This window comes from Hylobates moloch, unplaced genomic scaffold, assembly GCF_009828535.3.
Source record: "Hylobates moloch isolate HMO894 unplaced genomic scaffold, HMol_V3 SCAFFOLD_13, whole genome shotgun sequence".
Lineage (NCBI taxonomy): Eukaryota > Metazoa > Chordata > Mammalia > Primates > Hylobatidae > Hylobates > Hylobates moloch.
Genome location: NW_026652288.1, coordinates 40,409,763 through 40,429,936, shown reverse-complemented (window position 1 = coordinate 40,429,936; position 20,174 = coordinate 40,409,763). Strand labels below are relative to the sequence as shown.

The 20,174-nt window shown below is 42.7% G+C and overlaps 1 protein-coding gene and 2 long non-coding RNA genes across 10 annotated transcripts in view; 2 read left to right on the top strand and 1 right to left on the bottom strand.

Annotated features, from left to right (window-relative positions):
- TBC1D30 (TBC1 domain family member 30) overlaps positions 1-6,667 on the top strand; it is a 103,785-nt gene extending 97,118 nt beyond the window's left edge. For 2 of the 3 annotated variants that reach the window (XM_032173118.2, XM_032173117.2), the window contains one exon: positions 481-6,667. In XM_032173118.2, coding sequence (XP_032029009.1) covers positions 481-1,268 — 788 coding nt within the window. In that variant the 3' untranslated portion in view covers positions 1,269-6,667. The remainder of the gene's footprint in view (positions 1-480) is intronic. The other variant, XM_032173116.2, reaches the window with a different exon arrangement.
- Positions 6,668-8,892: 2,225 nt separating this feature from the next.
- Positions 8,893-20,174, bottom strand: part of LOC116480793 (uncharacterized) — a 29,429-nt gene continuing 18,147 nt past the window's right edge. For 5 of the 6 annotated variants that reach the window (XR_009209293.1, XR_009209291.1, XR_009209290.1 and 2 more), the window contains 2 exons: positions 14,742-14,810; positions 8,893-9,196 (listed from right to left, as the gene is read on the bottom strand). This is a non-coding gene — a long non-coding RNA (uncharacterized LOC116480793). The remainder of the gene's footprint in view (positions 9,197-14,741; positions 14,811-20,174) is intronic. The other variant, XR_009209292.1, reaches the window with a different exon arrangement.
- On the top strand, positions 9,193-12,579 carry LOC116480797 (uncharacterized). Its single transcript, XR_009209295.1, has 3 exons — positions 9,193-9,326; positions 10,617-10,723; positions 11,606-12,579. It is a non-coding gene; the product is annotated as an uncharacterized LOC116480797 (long non-coding RNA).

Below are 20,174 nucleotides of genomic sequence, written 5' to 3'. Positions count from 1 at the left end.
TTTTATCACTTCTGTCATTCTGCTGGATCTCACTTCATAATATGCAGTGTGTTCTTTTCCTACCTCTCAGAGGCTGACAGATGATAATCCATATGGTCATAGTGTTTGTTGTATTATTTTTTTAAAATCTGCAAAGATTTTTCTAGGTACAGTAACTCAGAGGTTGCTATTCAGAGCCCAGAGCTCTCTGTAAAAAAAACATCAGGGAGTCCAGGCTCTGATTAGGAATGAGGGGTCAGATGTTCCTTTTTGTATCATCACCCTGTGGTCCCTTCCTCTTTAAAGAAGAGCGCATTGGTATTCCAGGCTCTTGGGTTGAATTCAGTTTCTACTGTCTTCAGTCACATGACTCTGCCCCTCCCTGGGGAATACACGGGAAGGGATGTGGTAGATGGGGCTGGGAGGACCTCTAAGTGATTTCTGTTCCATGATGGATGTGTTTCTTTGTGGTAAGCTTCATACTGCCTTTCAACATTTCAGACAAAGGGCCAGTGACCAGCATTCTCCCGTCTCAGGTAAATAGTTCTCCAGTTATAAACCACCTCCTTTTAGGAAAGAAGATGAAAATGACTAACAGAGCTGCCAAGAATGCTGTCATCCACATCCCTGGTCACACAGGAGGGAAAATATCTCCTGTCCCCTACGAAGACCTTAAGACGAAGCTCAACTCCCCGTGGCGAACTCACATCCGAGTCCACAAAAAGAACATGCCAAGGACCAAGAGTCATCTGGGCTGTGGGGACACCATAGGGCTGATAGATGAGCAGAATGAGGCCAGCAAGACCAACGGGCTGGGGGCAGCAGAGGCGTTCCCCTCTGGTTGTACAGCGACAGCTGGGAGAGAAGGCAGCAGCCCCGAAGGCAGCACCGGGAGGACGATCGAGGGGCAGTCTCCGGAGCCGGTGTTCGGAGATGCTGATGTGGCTGTGTCTGCAGTTCAGGTGAAGTTGGGAGCCCTGGAACTGAACCAGAGGGATGCTGCAGCTGAAACTGAGCCCAGGGTGCACCCACCCTGCCAGCGGCACTGCCCAGAGCCGCCGAGTGCACCTGAAGAAAACAAAGCCACCAGCAAACCTCCCCAAAGCAGCAACTCAAAAACCCCCATCTTTAGCCCTTTTCCCAGCGTCAAGCCCCTGCGGAAATCTGCTACTGCCAGGAACTTGGGATTATATGGCCCTACAGAAAGAACCCCAACCGTGCACTTTCCTCAAATGAGTAGGAGCTTCAGCAAACCCGGTGGTGGAAACAGTGGCACTAAAAAACGATGATGTCTCCCCGAAACTTTGTATCTGGACTCATCTTTTCACAGTAGTATAAGGGTTGCAGCTGAATGGCTCTAAAAGAGTTTTATTTGTCCAGTGAAAATGAATAGGTTCAGGGATGAGCAATAGCCCATAAAAAATGGGAACTGGAAGTTTTATAATAGGAGTTAGAACAGGGCTGTTTTCCCAGCTACTTGCTAATTGACGAAGTGGATTCTTTTGGCAAAATAAATATTGTGGTTTTATAGTGTGAAGTTTTCCCAATTTTTCATTGTGAGCTGTTTAAAAAAGACTGTATATCTAGATTGTTAACTCTTGTCCATCCTTCTGTTCTGGGGGCCTTCAGAGTCCCTGTGACAGCACCCCCAAACCTTCCAGTTCTCTGGGTGTTACTAATACTCAAGCATGCACATACCAGCTTGCTAGGACAGAAACTGTAAAAAGAAAGTAAGTTTCTTCGTTACAAAAAACTTCCTGATTTTCCTTTTCATGCTTTACGGAGGAGATTGTGTCGTGTGAGATTTCCCACAGTACCAGCCTCAAATTTTTTTTTATTCTTATGCTAAATCATAGGAGAAAAATCTAGATAGCCTTTCTTTAACTGTCTATTTCTACCTGCAAAATGAAGAAAACCTTTCATCTGTTGAAATTTCGGTCAATAACCCAGCTGAAGATCTTATGCACAGGACACACTTGGCATATGCTTTAAGCAGTTGCTCCGGACAGCTTGCTCGCGCCACTGAGCTTTTCCTGAGGTTTGTGTTCACCTCTCCAGGAGAGCTTTGATCCTCAGTGGTACGGATGACTTGATGGGCTCCACGTGGAGCCTGGCCTGAATCCCCCACCACACAGCTCACTCACCCACCAGCTCTCGACTGCAGACGCCCAAGGCCTCTGCTCAGAAGCCAGAACACAGCACCTGTGACTCTGTTACTTGAATTTTGTGCTTTTTGATTGGAGCCCTTTGTTGAGTACTTTGTTAATTGAACACTGCCTTTCTCTGGAGAAGGCCCCAGTGCTTTCTAGCTTCCTCTCACTCCTGCCCTTTCTAGCTCTCTCTCACCTCTTGTCTCCACTATGCAGATGGGAACTCTGAGCCACACAGAGGTGAAGTAGCACTTCAGTTACTCAAGGTCAGTACTCCCGGTATTCCAAGTGACTTAGCCACATTTCCTTCAGTGCAATAGGCGGGTTTAATGCTCTTTGTACACAGATGTATTGGCTACATAGCTTGTAAAAACCAAGACTGGGAAGCCATTCACTAAAATCCCTCTTGACTCAAAGGACCTGTCTCCAGATGGTACAGAGTCCCTTGATGGCATTTTACAAAACCAGCTCTGACTTCCTTATCCTAAACAGGGGGTTTATTTTAAAAATGCTTCATGCACCTGTTATCTGGCTGAACAAAAGGCTCCCTCCTCAATCCCCCTTCTCCCCGCCATCATTAGAGGAATAGACTCAGCCTTCATATTTGTCTCTGGAAGACTATTGGCGATACTTGCGGGAATATTGTTGATGCAGCCAATATTAATTTGAGCTAATGGATTGTTAATTCTGAAATGAAAACTATAATTGTAGAGCAGGCTTTTACTATGAGAGGTTCTAATTTTTATAATAGAGAACGTGGTTGTGTGGGCTTTTTTTGAACGGAAAACACAACAATGACCTATACCGTGAGAAAAGCTATTTTATCTTCTTCGTGGTATTTTTACCCCCAAAGGAACTGAAGATGGAAAATATGACTAATAAGTTATTGCAGTTTTGGTCTTGAATTCTGTGCCATCTGAAGTTAGCATCCAGCTTCTTAAAAAGCAGCCACGCCTACAGCCTGTTTTTTGGGAAGGGTGTAGGTGGAGAGATGGGCTTATTTTGCATACCTCCCTCAGGGCCCAGAGACCCACTGCATTTTCCACAGTTAAGCAAATGACACCATTTTCTTCCATCAGCTAAACTTTACAGATAAGAATGATTCCACCTCATATCCTTTCCTTTGCCCCTTCCCAAATGAGTCAGAATAGTCATGTTCCCCTTGAGGGATGTCTGACTTGAATGGAGAATTGTTCTTTCCTCTCTTGAATCAGCTCACTAGCTCCCTGATGGTCTGGGTTCAAGGAGATGGTTAATGAGGTAGAGGCCACTTATACAAGTCCTTGGGATTGTACCATTGCTGTCCACAAACTTAGTATCAACAACACATGCTGTGCCCTGTGAACACTCTCCTCTCACCTATTTCCAGGGTTGGTCTTCCTAAGAAGGGGATGGATGAGGTAACACACAGTTTGGGATATGTATCTGTCGAATGAATGAATAAGTGAAAGGATAATAAGTCCTCTGAGGTAAAAATGGCCTTGTCAGAATTTTGAAAATCCAACAGATTCCTATTAAAGCACTCTGTGTACCAATAACATGCATGCATTGTACCAAGTAATCACAATGTGAATTGGTCAATTTATGAGCCTTGCCTACTTTAGAAAATAAAGAAACCTGCAGTAGCCTCTACCACACAGCATGTACAAAGACGAGTATGGACTTGCTATCTTCCCTATGTATTGGACACTGTATGCAAACACTAGAAGTACTTAACAAGTAGTGGTTTCTTGATTTTTAGATATGTCTGTAGCCTCTTAGCACTTTTGCCGGGAATCAACTCATTCTGATGCCTCTGCACCTCAGTTCCTCTTACAAAAGCCTCCAGATGATCTAAATCTAGTTAGCAATGTCAGCCGATGGACTGCAGCTGTTTGGGACATTGTATTCCTTTGTTTGTCTCTTGTTGTTCTGAAGGATTTATTGATCACAAAGTTATATGCATAAAGATTCTCACTGTTGTAACTGTTGTGCTATTTTCTGAGTGCATGCATGGAACACTGTTGTGACAGTCCCTTCTCCCTTCTTCCTTCACCCCCAACCCCAGCCCCCACTTGGTCACATGAACCAGGGAAACAGCCCAACAAGATCCATCTCCCCCAGTCTAATTGCTGGGTTGCAGGGTGGCCTGTGACCTGCCCAGCATTTGCAGAATTGCTGGTTCCTGAATATGAGTAAGCACAGAGTTTACCTAAGAGAGTTTACCAAAAATTAACCTTTAGATCTACTATTTATTTTTGTCTTAATAAAATGAACAATAAATATAGTTTAGCTGCATGGCATTAAGGATTCTGTATGAATAGATGTATAGTTGCTGCCATCTCCCCATATAAAATCTCTCTTTACATCTTTTCTGAGCCACTTTCTTTGCTGCCTACAGCATTTAAAATATATTATTTCTCCTAATTAGAAAAGTCACAGGTTTTAGAAAATTGGGAAAACAAAAAGAGCATAAGGAATCATCAATACTCTGATATAGATATGGATCTTTCCAGTACGTTTGTGTATGTGTGTACATGCCTTATCTACAAAAAAGTTATGTTGAACATGGTAGTTTAAGCTGTCTTTCTGGTAAATGCTCTTATACAGTACGATTTTTAGTGACTAATATTCCATAATGTGTTCATGCCAGAATTCACATAACCAGTACCTTGTCAAATAGGAGGTTTCTGACTAGATAGTAGTAGAGACAGTATCTTGTTACATGTATGTACATAGCCCGAATTATTTTCTTAGGATATGCTTATAGAAATGGAGTTGAAGGGTCAGGACATATGTCCATTTTTAAGGTACGTATATCTCCAAATTGCCATTCTTAAAGGTTGAAGTTATACAAGCAGTGAATGAGAATGCCTGCTTCTCTACATCCTGGAAGAGGCAGCAGTCTCTTTCCTTTTTTTTCCTTTCTATGACTTCTAGTGTTGAAGTGCCAACAGAAGTGTTTTAGAAGCAGTGATAATGAACACTCATAACACCCATACCTCATTCTTGACTTTTAAAAGAAGCATTAAGTAAGATGTTGAGGTTTCTGGTAGGTGCCTATTATTAGATTAAGAAAATTCCCTTTTATTCTTTGCTTGCTGAGAGTTTTTTTCATCAACAGGTATTGAATTTCATAAAAAGAACTTTAATTGTATCTTTTGAGAAGAGAATAGTGCTTGAGACGTGGTATCCTGAACTCAAAGAAATAGCCATTACTAGGTTTTGTCAAAGAATACCAGATATTTTAGAGTTGGAAGTTATGCAGTAAAAGCTTTATGTGCAAAATGTTCATTGAAGTATTAAATGTACTAATGGAAACCTGAAAACAATGTAAACATCTGGGAATAGGGGAGATGTTTGGGTGAATTATGATTCATCCCCAGGATGGAAATGTGAAGGCTGGTGAGTATTTGGGCCATTGAAGTGGGAGTTATCTGTTATCCACATCAGGCAGCTCAGAGTAAAGTCAGCAAGTCTACAGTCATAGAGCCACCAGGATACAGCGATGGATGGGAGGCCTTTGCTGGATGGTGGCTGAAGGCAGAACTGTCAGAGTGGTTCTTTCACAAAGGCAGCCAGTGCTCACCTGAATGGGGACTGGTATTGTAGGTGTTGGGTCAGCTTTCATTCAGTTCCCTGCTGGCCACCTCCCGATGCTGAATGTCTGACTCAATTCAGGCTGCTGTAACAAAGTACCATAGACTGAGGTGGCTTAAACAACAGACATTTCTTTCTCACAGTTCTGGAGGCTGAGAAGTCAAAGATCAAGGTGTCTGCAAATTTGGGATCTGGTGAGGAAGGGCCCTCTTCCTGGTTTGCAGATGGCTACCTTCTTGCTGTGTCCTCACACGATGGAGAAAGGGAGTATGTTTTGGTCTCTTCTTCTTCTGATAAGGGCACTAACCTCATCATGAGGGTCCCATCCTCATGATGTCATCTAAACCTAATTACCTCCCAATGGCCCCGCCTTCAAATACCATCACATCGAAGGTTGCTTCCTTCCTGGTGGTTTGCTCTGGTCAGACCAAATGACCTCCTGCAAAGTGTCACTTGATCCCATTCTCTCCATGCCTTCCATCCCAGGCAATCTTTATCTGGCTACACCAACCTATGCCCCAGGGGCTTCAAGAGTTGTTGTTGTTGTTTTAACATTAAAAAACCAGAAAGTTGACTTGTTTCTTAGTGTTTACATTCTTGCTGTAACAATTCTAGTTTTCCTTTAGGCAATGCTGATCTCTGGGAAGGAGGTGGATCAATTCTCCTATGGGACCAACAGTTTTCTGGGAAGAAACTTCCTGATACCTCAACCTAGGAATCTCCCTATCCCTGGAGAGTCCGGGAATCTATATTAAAACATGAAACAAAGCAAAAAATAAAAAAACTTCCCTTAGTAATTGTTTTCTTTTTGAGACAGGGTCTCACTGTGTTGTCCAGGCTGGAGTGCAGTGGCACAATCTTGGCTCACTGCAACCTCCGCCTCCCATGTTCAAGCAATTCTCCTGCCTCAGTCTCCCAAGTAGCTGGGACTACAAGTGTGCACCACTATGCCCGACTAATTTTTCTGTTTTTAGTAGAGATGGGGTTTCATCATGTCCACCAGGCTGGTCTTGAACTCCTGGCCTCAAGCAATCTGCCTGCCTTGGCCTCCCAAAGTGCTAGGATTACAGATGTGAGCCACTGTGCCTGGCCTTCCTTAGTAATTTGAACGTTGAACTAAGTTTAGCAACCACTGAACAAGTTAACTATAGCCATATGTCACCTGATGACAGGGGTAACGATGGGGAAATTGTTAGGTAATTTCAACGTTGTGCTAATATCATGGAGTGTGCTCACACAAACCTAGATGGTATAGCCTACTACACACCTGGGCTATATGGTGTAGCCTATTGCTCCTAGGCTACAAACCTGTATAGCAAGTTACTGTGCTGAACACTGCAGTCAGTTGTAACACAATGGTAATTGTGTAATCTAAACATATTAGAAAAGGTACAGTAAAAATACAGTATTACAATTACACAGCACCACCATAGCATATGAGGTCCATCGTTGACTGAAACGTGATGTGGCACATGACTGTATTATGATGGTCTCCTAACTGGTCTCACTGCCATTCATTTTGGACCCTCCCCCTGCCCACTCCACCTCTCTGCTGCTTGGCTATACACTGCTGCCAGAATGATCTTTCTAAAATGAAAAACTAATTGGGCCACCCCTCTGGTCAAAATCCTTCTTCATTTTGTGGAGGGTAAAAGCTAAAATCCTTATCTTAGCATGATTTGACCCATGGTTAATTTTCCGTCTTATTTTCCCACAGCTTCCCCATTCATTACCTCGTGCGACCTATCCTCACCAGCACCATAACATCAACCATCGGTGGAGCTCCTTGAGCTCAGCGCTATACTAGCTCCTTTGTGCTATCTCACTTATTCCTCCCAAGAGCTCTGTGAAGCTTACTGGCACTGTATTGCAGATGATGAAGGTGAAGTGAGCAGTTACATCCTTGGCCACTTGGAAGGAGGTGAATGAATTCCCCTCTGTGACCAACAGTTTTCTGGGAGGAAACTTCCTGATACCTCAACCTAGGAATCTCCCTATCCCTGGAGAGTCCAGAAATCTATATTAAAATGTGAAACAAAGCAAAAAACAAACAAACCTCCCTTAGTAATTTTTTTTGTTTTTGTTTTTGAGACAGCGTCTTGCTGTATTGCCCAGGCTGGAGTGCAGTAGCGCAATCTCAGCTCACTGCAACCTATTTAGCTGGTAAATAACGTCTGGATCCATCTGACACCAGAGCCTGAGCTCTTCCTTTGCTACACTGTCTTATAACTTTGCCCATAACTCCAAGTTCCCTGAAGGCCCCCCACTCCCCTAATGCCCTCGTACTGCTGTGTATTCATAAATCCTTGCTTCGAGCACCCTCCTTGCTCCAGTCTGCCTGGCAGATACCTACCTATCCTTTTAGTCTCATCGCACACATTAATGAGGTAAAATCCAATCTATGCCACTATATGATTTGGGGCAAGTTACTTAACATCTGAGACCTTCAATTTCCACATCTGTACAACGAGAATAATTTCAATCTCATAGGGTTTGTTGTGGACAATTGCCATCTTTGCTGCCTAGAATTTACTATGTTTTGGCAACACTGCCCTAATTTTGCTTGGGGAGCCAGCCCTCCTCCACCTCTGCCCATGTACTTCCAGTGACAGTGATGGCCCTGGAGGGAGCACAGGGCCTGAGCTCAGACACTCAGCACTCTTCCTCCTCCTCACCATGGTGTCTGACCCACGGATGAGCCACAGGAAAAGAAACTCAATTCCTAGGCTCTTGTTTTGAACTCTCAGGGAAGCCGACTCACTTGTTTCTACTGGATTTGGTCCTAAGTTGCTAAGGTTTGGGGAAAATTGGGTTACACATAGCTTATGTGATTAACTCCATAAATGAATATGCAACAGAATTTAACCTGGAAGGAAAAAGCCCAGGACTTGTTGCTGGCAGCTCTCTTGTAACCATGACGGGAGAGCTTGTTGGAGAAGAGTTAACACTGAGCAAGCAGAGCTGAGAAACAGAGAGAAACCAGACTGCTTTCAGGGCCTGTGAGCTCTGGATCAGGCCATGCCCAAAGCCAATTTGTCTCATCTTATTTACTGTATCAGCTAACATGCCAATTTTGGGGTTTAGCCAGTTGGGTCAGATTTTCTACCACTCATGTTGAAAAACTCTTAATTGGAACAGAGGTGTTGTGAAGATTATAGATTATAAGGGCAAAATGGTGGCTGTATCAGTGAACAGTAGTCAGGATTATTTTTTACTTTCCAGTGACTCAAACCTCTCCTAAACTGCTCCCTCAGTTTTGGCTCTGTCTTCCCATCATAATAATAGGTGGTGTAGAGAGGTGTAGAGAGGTGACAGAGTCAAGGAACATGGTTCTTGTTTTCTGAAGATGGTTCTTTCCTCAAGCCCTTTGAGTCTTCTTTGGTCTTACATTCTTGTCACAGAAGGAGAGGTGATTGTCTTTCCCCAGTTTTGTCTACCATTCCGGTTCCATCTGCATTCCCAGAGGAGTCCTGTTGAGGGCAGAGTGACTGTGAGGAAAACATGAAGAGCTGTGTCACTAAGTTCCATAAAATCTGGGAGCCCAAGCAGCGTATGTGTGGGATTTGTCTGACAGAACGCAACGGAAACAGAGCGTGGCATTCGCTCCATCTCCCCCAGGTGAGCGGCAGCTTTCTCACAGAGCGGGGGCTCTAGCGCATCCCTAATGGCGTCTGCGGGGAAGCAGCAGGGCTGGGTGAAAAAGTGGGTCTCACGGGACCTGCAGTGTTCAGCAGAGCCGTGGGAGTACCTGCTGGGAGCATACTTGTTTGGGAACACATGAGAGGTGCCCCCTGAAGATTTCAAGAAAACTGGATAGCATTAGGTGATATACCTAACGTAAATGACGAGTTAATGGGTGCAGCACACCAACATGGCACATGTATACATATGTAACAAACCTGCACGTTGTGCACATGTACCCTAGAACTTAAAAGTGTAATTAAAAAAATATACATATAAAAAGAAAACCTTGCCTAGTTAAGGGGATGGGAGGACTTTATAGGCCCTGTTTCAAAATACGTCTGCGAGAACAGTGTTGAGTCATTGTTGCTACAGGGACCCTATCTGGACCAAGAAGTTGCTAAGGTCTGGGGAAGGTTGAGCTACATATAACTTATGTGATGAACTCCACAAATGTCTATGCAACAGAATTTAACAGACAGTGAAAAGTGTAAACATTTTTGTTGCATGTATAGCTATGGAGCAGAATTTCTAGTACATTTGTCAAGTGTGAAACAAATCACAGAATCATGATATTATTTAATAAAAAGTGCTTATATCACAATAATAAACATTACTAATGGCAATCCTGGGCATCATGTAGCTCAATGATTTTCAAAAGTTTTTAAGAAGCAGAACATTATAAAATTATTGTTTAGACTTTTAAGTAGATAATGTTTGCACATGGTGAAAATTTAACATGGACAAAAAAGCACATAGGAAAACTAGGTCTCCCTCCACCCCTTGTCCCCTGTCCACTCAAAGCTTCTACCCCAGGAAACCAATGTTACTGCTTTCTTTTGTATCCTTTCAGAGATGTTTTATGCATATTCAAGCACATTCTCACACACACACTTTCGTAAGCAGTAACACAATAACCTTCTGAACTTTCCTTTTTCACTATGTACCATGGAGATTGTTCCAGAACAGTGCAAGTAGAGCCACCTCATTCTTTTTTACTGCTGCATAGATTTCCATTTCAGGTCTGTGCACATTTATTCTCTAATCCATTATTAGATTATTTGTTTGCTTCCAATTTCATATCTATGGAATATGCATATCCTTGTACATATGATGTAATATTGCAAATGAGGAAGTTAGCTAAAGAATAAATTCTAAGACATGGAATTACTTGTCAACAATGCACATTTAAAATTTTGATACATGTTGCCAAATTGCTCTCCACAGATGTTCCATAAGTTTCTACTTCCATCAGCAATGTAAGGAAGTGCCCAATTCCTCCTACCCCCACATTACTGAGGATCTTATCAAATTTTTTGATCTTTTCTGATTGGGTGAGTACTTAATGTATGTTTGAAAAATATGCATAAGGTTGACATATATTTAAAAGTTATTTATATGACCTTTGTTCATAGGCTTTGCTCATTCTTGCTGTTTTTTTTTTTCTGGATTTTTTTTTTTTTTTTTTTTTTGAGACGGAGGCTCACTCTGTCGTCCAGGCTGGAGTGCAGTGGCGTGATCTCGGCTCACTGCAAGCTCCGCCTCCTGGGTTCATGCCATTCTCCTGCCTCAGCCTCCCGAGTAGCTGGGAATACAGGTGCCCGCCACCACGCCTGGCTAATTTTTGTATTTTGTTTTAGTAGAGACGGGGTTTCACCATGTTAGCCACGATGGTCTCAATCTCCTGACCTCGTGATCAGCCTGCCTTGGCCTCCCAAAGTGCTGGGATTACAGGCGTGAGCCACCATGCCCAGCCTTTTTCTTACTGATTTGTGAGTCTTTTATGCGTTAAGAAAAACATCCTTGTCTGTAATCTGTGTCATAATATTTTTCTCATTTTGTCAATTATCTTTTGACTTCGTTCATGCTGATTTATTGCCATGTATATAGATTTAAGGTCATTTTTATTTGGTCATATCTATTAATCTTTTCTATTACAGCTTCTGGGTTTTGTGTGATGTTTGGAAAGGCTCTCTACTTCTTTGTGGTTAAAGTTCTTTAATTTTTTTCCTTCTACTAGTTTTATGGTTTCATTTTTTATATTTAAATCTGACTCATTTGGAATTTACTTTTGTGTAAGTTGGGAACTAAGGTTCCATCTTAACATTTATTTTTTTCATAGTTACTTAGTGGTGCCAGCACCATTTATTAATCTTTCCCCTATTGATTAAAAATGCTACCTTTATAATCACATACTAAATTCCTGTATGTTTTAGGGTGAATATCTGGACTTTTGGAGTACAACTGAACCACTACCCTCATTGAGGTGAGGGCAGAGAGGGCAGACAGGCCAGAGCTCTGCGCACTGGTTTCCTCTCTCGTTGCCAACATTACCCCTGAAGTTGCTTTGGGGGAGATCTTGGGATTCTGGGGAACACAGTTTGAAAACTACCAGTCTGGACCACTCTCTTTTTTCACTGATGAGAATCTGTAGCTCGGTGTAATTAAGTGACTTAAAATAATGTTCTGACATTGGCAAGTTGCCGTATGTTCCCAATCCCCTAACCACCCTCCATGTGCATGGAGTGTATCATTGGTGTAGGAGCCGCACTGATATGAGAATCACAGGAAGTTGGCCAGGGAGCCCACAGCTGCTATTAGGGACTGCTATAGTGTCAGAAGTCCTCATCCCATATATTTGGGGGAAAGAATGTTCCAGAAAGAGGAAACAGCAAGTACAAAGTTTCTGAGCTACATATGTAGAGAGATATAGGTATAGGTATAGAAATAGTATAGATAATTTATAAAGACAGAGATGGAGACAGACCTAGAGATTAGAATGTGCTTCAGCTAAGAGTAGGACCATTTTTACTTAGCATGCTGTTCATATTAATAAGTTGCTGTTATAATTTTCACAGCCAAAAATCCATACATGATGTTATTTGTATTATTTATGTTGTTTTATATATTGTTTTTATTTATGCTTATATTTTCACAGCACTCCTAAATTGAGTGGAATGATTGCAAAGTATTTCCAATAAATGAGGATACTCCACCCCTTGCCCTCCAAAAGTCTTCTCTTCAATTTGGGTTTTGGTGCCAGCAATTTAGTCTTGACTGATACAGTAACGTTTCAAATTTCTAGAAAGAGTTGGGGGAGGGAAGACTAGCCTGTGTTGTAGAGCTTTGAGGAGATAAAAACAGCTTTGCACCTGATGCCTCTCCCTGAGAAAGTAGCCCCAGAGAGTCCCAGTTCCACCTTCTTTTGAAATTATCTTAGAGGTAACCAATGGATCCCCTCCAGGAGGGACTGTCCATCCCCACCAGGTGCAGAGAATGAACCACTGCTTAAGTTTGCCTGGTAAATGGTTTAGAGTGTCATTGCTAGACATGGTGGCTGTGATGTCACTACTGTGTGTATCTTGAAAGGTCAATAAAGAATGAGTAATTCATTTGAAGAGGTTCTTACTCAACAACAATATTTGTTTAAAGGCCTTGAACTACTGGTTTCAAGTAATTCTCCTGCCTCAGCCTCTCGAAGTGCTGAGATTATAGGCACGAGCCACCACACCAGACCCATTTATCATTATTGTCTTTCAGTCCTGAGGATTAACTGAGCTCAGCCAGGCATTCCTTACTTGGCGTTTCTCTAGTGACAGTCACACATTGGTCAGGTCGGATCATTCCAATAGCTTCCTCCACCCACATGTCTGGTACCAGGCCTGAGGAAATATGTAAAGCTTGGGACTATAACAGCTGTGATGCCTGGAGCTTTCTATCCTTATGTGGTCTCTCTACATGGTGTGTCCAGCATAGCTGTTTCAAGGTAACAGATGCCCTCTTACCTGGCAACTCCAGACTCCAAAAGCATATGAGGAAATGCAGGGAGGGAGGGCGGGCATATGAGCATATGCCAGGCACAAGCTGTCTACTTTTATGACCTAGCCTCAGAAATCACAAAGTATTACTATTTGTTGGAAACAAGTCACTTAGGGCTGTCCCATTTTCAAAGCAGGAAGTTAGACTTCTTTTTTTTTTTTTTGGTTCGAGGACTGTCACAGAAGTGGCAGACATGGTGTGTGTATGTGTGTTTTTTTGGTGGGGGGATGGGACACGGAGTCTTGCTCTGTAGCCCAGGCTGGAGTGCAATGGTGCAATCTTGGCTCACTGCAACCTCCGCCTCCTGGGTTGAAGTGATTCTCCTGCCTCAGCTTCCCAAGTAGTTGGGATTACAGGTGCCTACCACCATGCCCAGCTAATTTTTGTATTTTTAGTTGAGATGGGGTTTCACCATGCTGGCCAGGCTGGTCTCGAACTCCCGACCTCAGGCCATCCACCCGCCTTGGCTTCCCAAAGTGCTGGGATTACAGGTGTGAGCCACCGCGTCCGGCCAGCAGACATGTTTAAAACAACCACTACACTCACACACATACTTCTTATGTACAGATATAAACACAAACACACACTTTTCTACATCACTTCCTTACAGAAGATGTTTTTACTAAGTGAACATACCTGTGAAACCACCACTTAACCAAGAAACAGAACATTACCAGAAACCCAGAGCCTTCAAGGCCCTTCCCAGGTTTACCTTACCCACCAAAGACAGGCGATATCCTGCTTTCTTACACTATGCAGTGGTTTTTGTCTATTTCTGAATTTTAAATAAATGGAATGATATAGGAGGTACTTTTTTCTCCAGCATCTTCTGTCCAGTACCACGTGTGAGGTTCATTTGTAATATTACATATAGTAGTAGTTTCTTAATTTTCTTTTTTTTTTTTTTTTTTAGACGGAGTCTCGCTCTGTCGCCCAGGCTGGAGTGCAGTGGCGCAATCTCGGCTCACTGCAAGCTCTGCCTCCCGGGTTCACGCCATTCTCCTGCCTCAGCCTCTCCGAGTAGCTGGGACTACAGGCGCCCGCCACCACGCCCGGCTAATTTTTTGTATTTTTAGTAGAGACAGGGTTTCATCATGGTCTCGATCTCCTGACCTCGTGATCTGCCCGCCTCGGCCCCCCAAAGTGCTAGGATTACAAGCGTGAGCCACCGCGCCCGGCCTTAATTTTCATTACTATATAGCAGCAGTACTCAATGGGTGGTCCAAGGACCACAGAGGGTACCTGAGACCCTATCAGGAAGTCTATAAGGTCAAAGCTATTTTCATACTAATTCCGAGACATTTGCCTTTTTTACTTATTCTCTTACCACTGGACAGGAGAGATTCTGAGAGACTACTAGAAGTGTGATAACGTCACATTCTGAAATCTAACAGAATGCGTGATTATGTATTTCTGTGTGTTCTAGAAGTTTCTAGAGTAGTAGGTTTGGGGAATAAACGTGTACTTTCAGAAATTAGCTGACTTTGTTACCAGTACTTCTACTGTACCCTTAAAAACTGTATTTATTTATACCTGCTTTTATGTCTGTAGCCTCATTATTGTCCAAGAAATTATTGTGAAATCCCCAAGTTTTCCATGTACCTACATGGAAACAAAAGAATAAATACTTAATTTTAGAATAATATTTCATTATACAATAAAAAGAGAATATGTATTTCTTTTTTTTTTTTAAGACAGAGTTTCGCTCTTGTTACCCGAGCTGAGGTGCCATGACACAATCTCGGCTCACTGCAACCTCTGCCTACTGGGTTCAAGCGATTCTCCTGCCTCAGCCTCCCGAGTAGCTGGGATTACAGGCGTGTGCCACCATGCCTGGTTAATTTTTTGTATTTTTAGTAGAAACGGGGTTTCACCATTTAGCCAGGCTGGCCTCAAACTCCCGACCTCAGGTGATCCGCCCGCCTCGGCCTCCCAAAGTGCTGGGATTACAGGCGTGAGCCACCGTGCCTGGCAGAGAATATGTATTTCTTATACTTGAAAATGGATGTTGGCTTTGTTTTGTTTTGAGATGGAATCTCGCTCTGTCCCCCAGGCTGGAGTGCAATGGTGTGATCTCAGCTCACTGCAACCTCTGTCTCCTGGGTTCAAGCGATTCTCCTGCCTCAGCCTCCCGAGTAGCTGGGATTACAGGTGCGAACCACCGCATCTGGCTAATTTTTGTATTTTTAGTAGAGATGGGGTTTCACCATGTTGGCCAGGCTGGTCTTGAACTCCTGACCTCAGGTGATCCTCCCGCCTTGGCCTCCCAAAGTGCTGGGATTACAGGTGTGAGCCACCGCATCCAGCCAGTTTTTTGTGGTTTTTTTTTTTTTTTTTTTTTGAGATGGAGTCTTGCTCTGTCACCCAGGCTGGAGTACAGTGGCGCAATCTCGGCTCACTGCAGCCTCTGACTCCCGGGTTCAAGCAATTCTCTGCCTCAGCCTCCCAAGTAGCTGGAATTACAGGCACATGCCACCACATCGGCTAATTTTTTTTTGTATTTTTAGCAGAGACGGGGTTTCACCACGTTGGTCAGGCTGGTCTTGAACTCCTGGCCTCAAGTGATTTGCCCACCAAGTCCTCCCAGAGTGCTAGGATTAGAGGTGTGAGCCACCGTGCCTGGCCAGGTTTATTTTTTGAGACTACTTTTATTACTAAAAAATCTGGCCTGGTGTGGTGGCTCACATCTGTAATCCCAGCACTTTGGGAGGCTAAGATGGGAGGATTAATTGAGTCCAGGAGTTTGAGACCAGCCTGGACAACATAGCGAGACCTTGTCTCTACTAAAAAAAATAAAAATAAAAATGTAGCTGGGTGTAGTGGTGTGTACCTGTGGTCCCAGCTACTTGGGAGCCTGAGGGGTCCAGGCTGAAGTGAGCTGTGATCACTCCACTGCACTCTAGCATGGGTAACAGAGTGAGACCCTGTCTCAACAACAACAAAAAAGATCTGTTGTATAACCCTGTGCCCATACTTGACAACACTGCATTGTACACCTAAAATTCCACTAAGAGGGTAGATCTCATATAAAGTATTTACAACACAAGAAAATTTTTAAGTGTTCACATATTTAATGAATACTTTTTTCTATTTCTTAGCATATAGCACCAATGTAAATAAATATTAATTATAGCATTCATAGTTAAATTTCTCAATATTTGTTTTTGAGAAACACTTTATTTCCCACTTTATTGAGGGAAAATTGACAATTAAAATTTATATATTTAAAGCATACAACCTGATGATTTGATATACATTTACCTTGTGAAATAATCACCACAGTCAGCTAACTAACATATTCATCAGCTTACACAGTTAACTGTTTTCTTTTTTTTGTGGTGAGAACACTTAACATGTACCTTCAGCACGTTTCAAATATATGATACAGTACTGCCAACTAGAGTCATCATATATTATGTTAGATCTTCAGAATCCACTCGTCTTGCATAACTGAAGCTTTATTTTATTTATTTTTTTGAGATGGAGTCTCGCTCTGTTTCCCAGGCTGGAGTGCAGTGGAGCAATCTCGGCTCACTGCAACCTCCACCTCCCGGGTTCAAGTGATTTTCCTGCCTCAGCCTCTTCAGTAGCTGGGACTACAGGCGTGAGCCACCATGCCCAGCTAATTTTTGTATTTTTAGTAGAGGTGGGGTTTCACTATGTTGGCCAGGCTGGTCTGGAACTCCTGACCTCATGATCCACCCGCCTCAGCCTCCCAAAGTGCTGGGATTACAGGCGTGAGCCACCGTGCCTGGCCAGATTTTGACTATTTTGTTGTTGTTGTTATTGTTGTTGATTGAGACGGAGTTTCACTCTTGTTGCCCAGGCTGGAGTGCAATGGTGTGATCTCAGCTTACTGCAACTTCCGCCTCCCGAGTTCAAGCTATTCTCCTGCCTCAGCCTCCCGAGTAGATGGGATTACAGGCGTGCGCCACCACGTCCGGCTAATTTTTTGTATTTTTAGTAGAAACGGGGTTTCACCATGTTAGCCAGGCTGATCTTGAACTCCTGACCTCAGGTGATCCACCCTCCTCTGCCTCCCAAAGTGCTGGGATTACAGGTATGAGCTGCCATGCCTGGCCAAAATTAGACTTTAGGAAAGTTTGTATCAGCCCCTGTGAGCTTGACAGCTTCCAAATACTTAAAGACTTACCTGATTAGATTCGTGGTGTTATTAACAAGTATGATTTTTTGGCTTTTTTATAAGAAAATGTGTCAAAGTCTGGAAGATCTGCATAACTAATTGGAGCAATATTTTCCAAATAACTAATGCATCATGTTACAAAACAGGTACCACAGATAAGAGATCCATTCAAAGAACAAGACAGATTAGTGAGTTTTAATTTAACAGATTAAATTCAGAGGCAGACGTGAGATCCACCTGTCTTCTTTTAATCCAAGCATTAAAGAAATGTGCAAAAAATGAAAAACATTGCCACTTTTCACACTAAATATTTTCATTTTGTTTTGGAAAATATAACTTATTTATGTTAACATATAGTTTATTATTTTTAAATGAATTAAATGAATATTTCATTTTTCCTAGATTTAATTTCTAAGACAGTTAATATTGAAGGATATAATCTACATATGTAAGAGCTCTTGGGGTTCTCAATAGTTTATAAGAGTATAAAGGCATCCTGAGAATAAAAAGTTTGAGACTGATAGCTATATATAGCATTCCATTCTAACACAATTTATTTTTCCATACACCTAATGATGGACATTCTGGTTGCTTCCAATAGTTGACTATTATGATTAGTGCTGCTATGAACATTCCTGTACATTTCTTTTGGTGGAAATAATTACTCTTTTCCGTTAGGTATGCACATCAGAGTGAAATTGCTGCATCATAGGATATAAATTTCTTCAGCTGGAGTTGACATTATGCAATAATTTTCTAATTTAGGCCAGGTGTGGTGGTTCACGCTCATAATCTCAGAACTTTGGGAGGCTGAGACAGGCATATCACTTGAGGTCAGTAGTTTGAGACCTGCCTGGCCAACATGGTGAAACCCTGTCTCTACTAAAAATACAAAAATTAGCTGGGTGTGGTGGTGGGTGCCTGTAATCCCAGCTACTAGGGAGGCTGAGGCAGAAGGATCGCTTGAACCCAGGAGGTGGAGGTTGCAGTGAGCTGAGATGCGCCAGTGCACTCCAGCCTAGGTGACAGAGCAAGACTCTGTCTCAAAAAAGCAATAAATAAATAAATAACATTCTAATTTAAAATTCCACTTTCAATTTACTTTCAATTCTTTTGCATATATACCTAGAAGTAGAATTGCTGGATTATATGGCAATTCTATTTTTAATGTTTTGAGAAATTACCATACTGTTTTCCATAGTGGCTGTATGATATAGCTTGGGTATGTGTCCCCTCTAAATCTCATGTGGAATTGTAATCCCCAATGTTGGAGGTGGGGCCTAGTGGGAAGTAATTGGATCATGGGAGTGGTTTTCTCATAAATGGTTTAGCACCATTCCCTTGGTGCTATCCTCATGATGGTGAGTGAGTTCTCATGATATCTGGTCCTTGCAAGTGTGTGGGCTGGGTGCAGTGGCTCATGCCTGTAATCCCAGCACTTTGGGAAGCCGAGGTGGACAGATTACCTGAGGTCAGGAGTTCAAGACCAGGTTGACCATCATGGTGAAACCCTGTCTCTACTAAAAATACAAAATTAGCTGGGCGTGGTGGCAGGCACCTGTAATCCCACCTACTCGGGAGGCTGAGGCCGGAGAATCACTTGAAACCGAGGTGGAGGTTGCAGTGAGCTGAGACTGCACCATTGCTTTCCAGCCTGGACAACAAGAGTGAAACTCCGTTTCAAAAAAAAGAAAGTGTGTGGCACCTCCCCATGCCCCCCACTCTCTCTCTTGCTCCTGCTTTCACCATGTAAAGTGCCTGCTCCTGCTTTGCCTTCCACCATGAATAAAAGCTCCTTGAGGCCTCCCTAGAAGCTGAGCAGGGCCATGCTTCCTATAAAGCCTGCAGAACCATGAGCCAATTAAACCCCTTTTCAAGTTACCCACTCTCAGGTATTTACAGCAATGCAAGAATGATCTAATACATTGTACCATTTTACATTCTCACCAATAGCGCACAAAGGTTCAAATTTCTCCACATTCCTGGCAACATTTGTTATGTTTTTTTTCTTTACATTAACCATCCTATTGAGTGTGAGGTGATATCTCATTGAGTGTTTTTTTGTTTTTTGTTTTCGCTTTCGTTTTTGTTTTTCAGACAGAGTCTCACTGTCACTCAGGCTGGAGTACAGTGGTGTGATCTCAGCTCACTGCGACCTTCGCCTCCCAGGTTCAAGTGATTCTTGTGCCTCAACCTCCCAAGTACCTGGGACTACAGGTGCGTGCCACCATGCCCAGCTAATTTTTGTATTTTTTGGTAGAGACGGGGTTTCACCATGTTGGCCAGGCTGATCTCGAACTCCTGACCTCAAGTGATCTACCTGCTTCGGTCTCCCAAAGTGCTGGGATTACAGGCATGAGCCACCGTTCCCAGCCTCATTGTGGTTTTGACTAGCATTTCTTTCATGGCTAGTGATTTTGAACATCTCTTCATGTGCTTGTTGGCCCCAGCAGCACAAGAGGTATGGAGCAGATCAGAATAGCAGTGTAATGGTTCTGAAAACTAAACTGTCATTGGAACTAAAGCCTACAAAAGTAGATCAGATCTTTACTAAATCTAACAGGATAACTACTTGCTCAAATTGATTAAACAGAATCAAGATTCTGTGAAACATAATAACTAAAATATCCAAGGTACAACTGAAAATCACTTGTCATACCAAAAACCAAGAAAACCAAAATCTGAAGGAGAAAAGGCAATCAACTAATGCAAATACAAGGATGAATCACATGTTGGAATTATCTGACAAAGACTTTAAAACATGCTTCACAAAAAGGCTTTGCCAATCAATTATAATTCTCTTGGAACAGTATATTTTATTA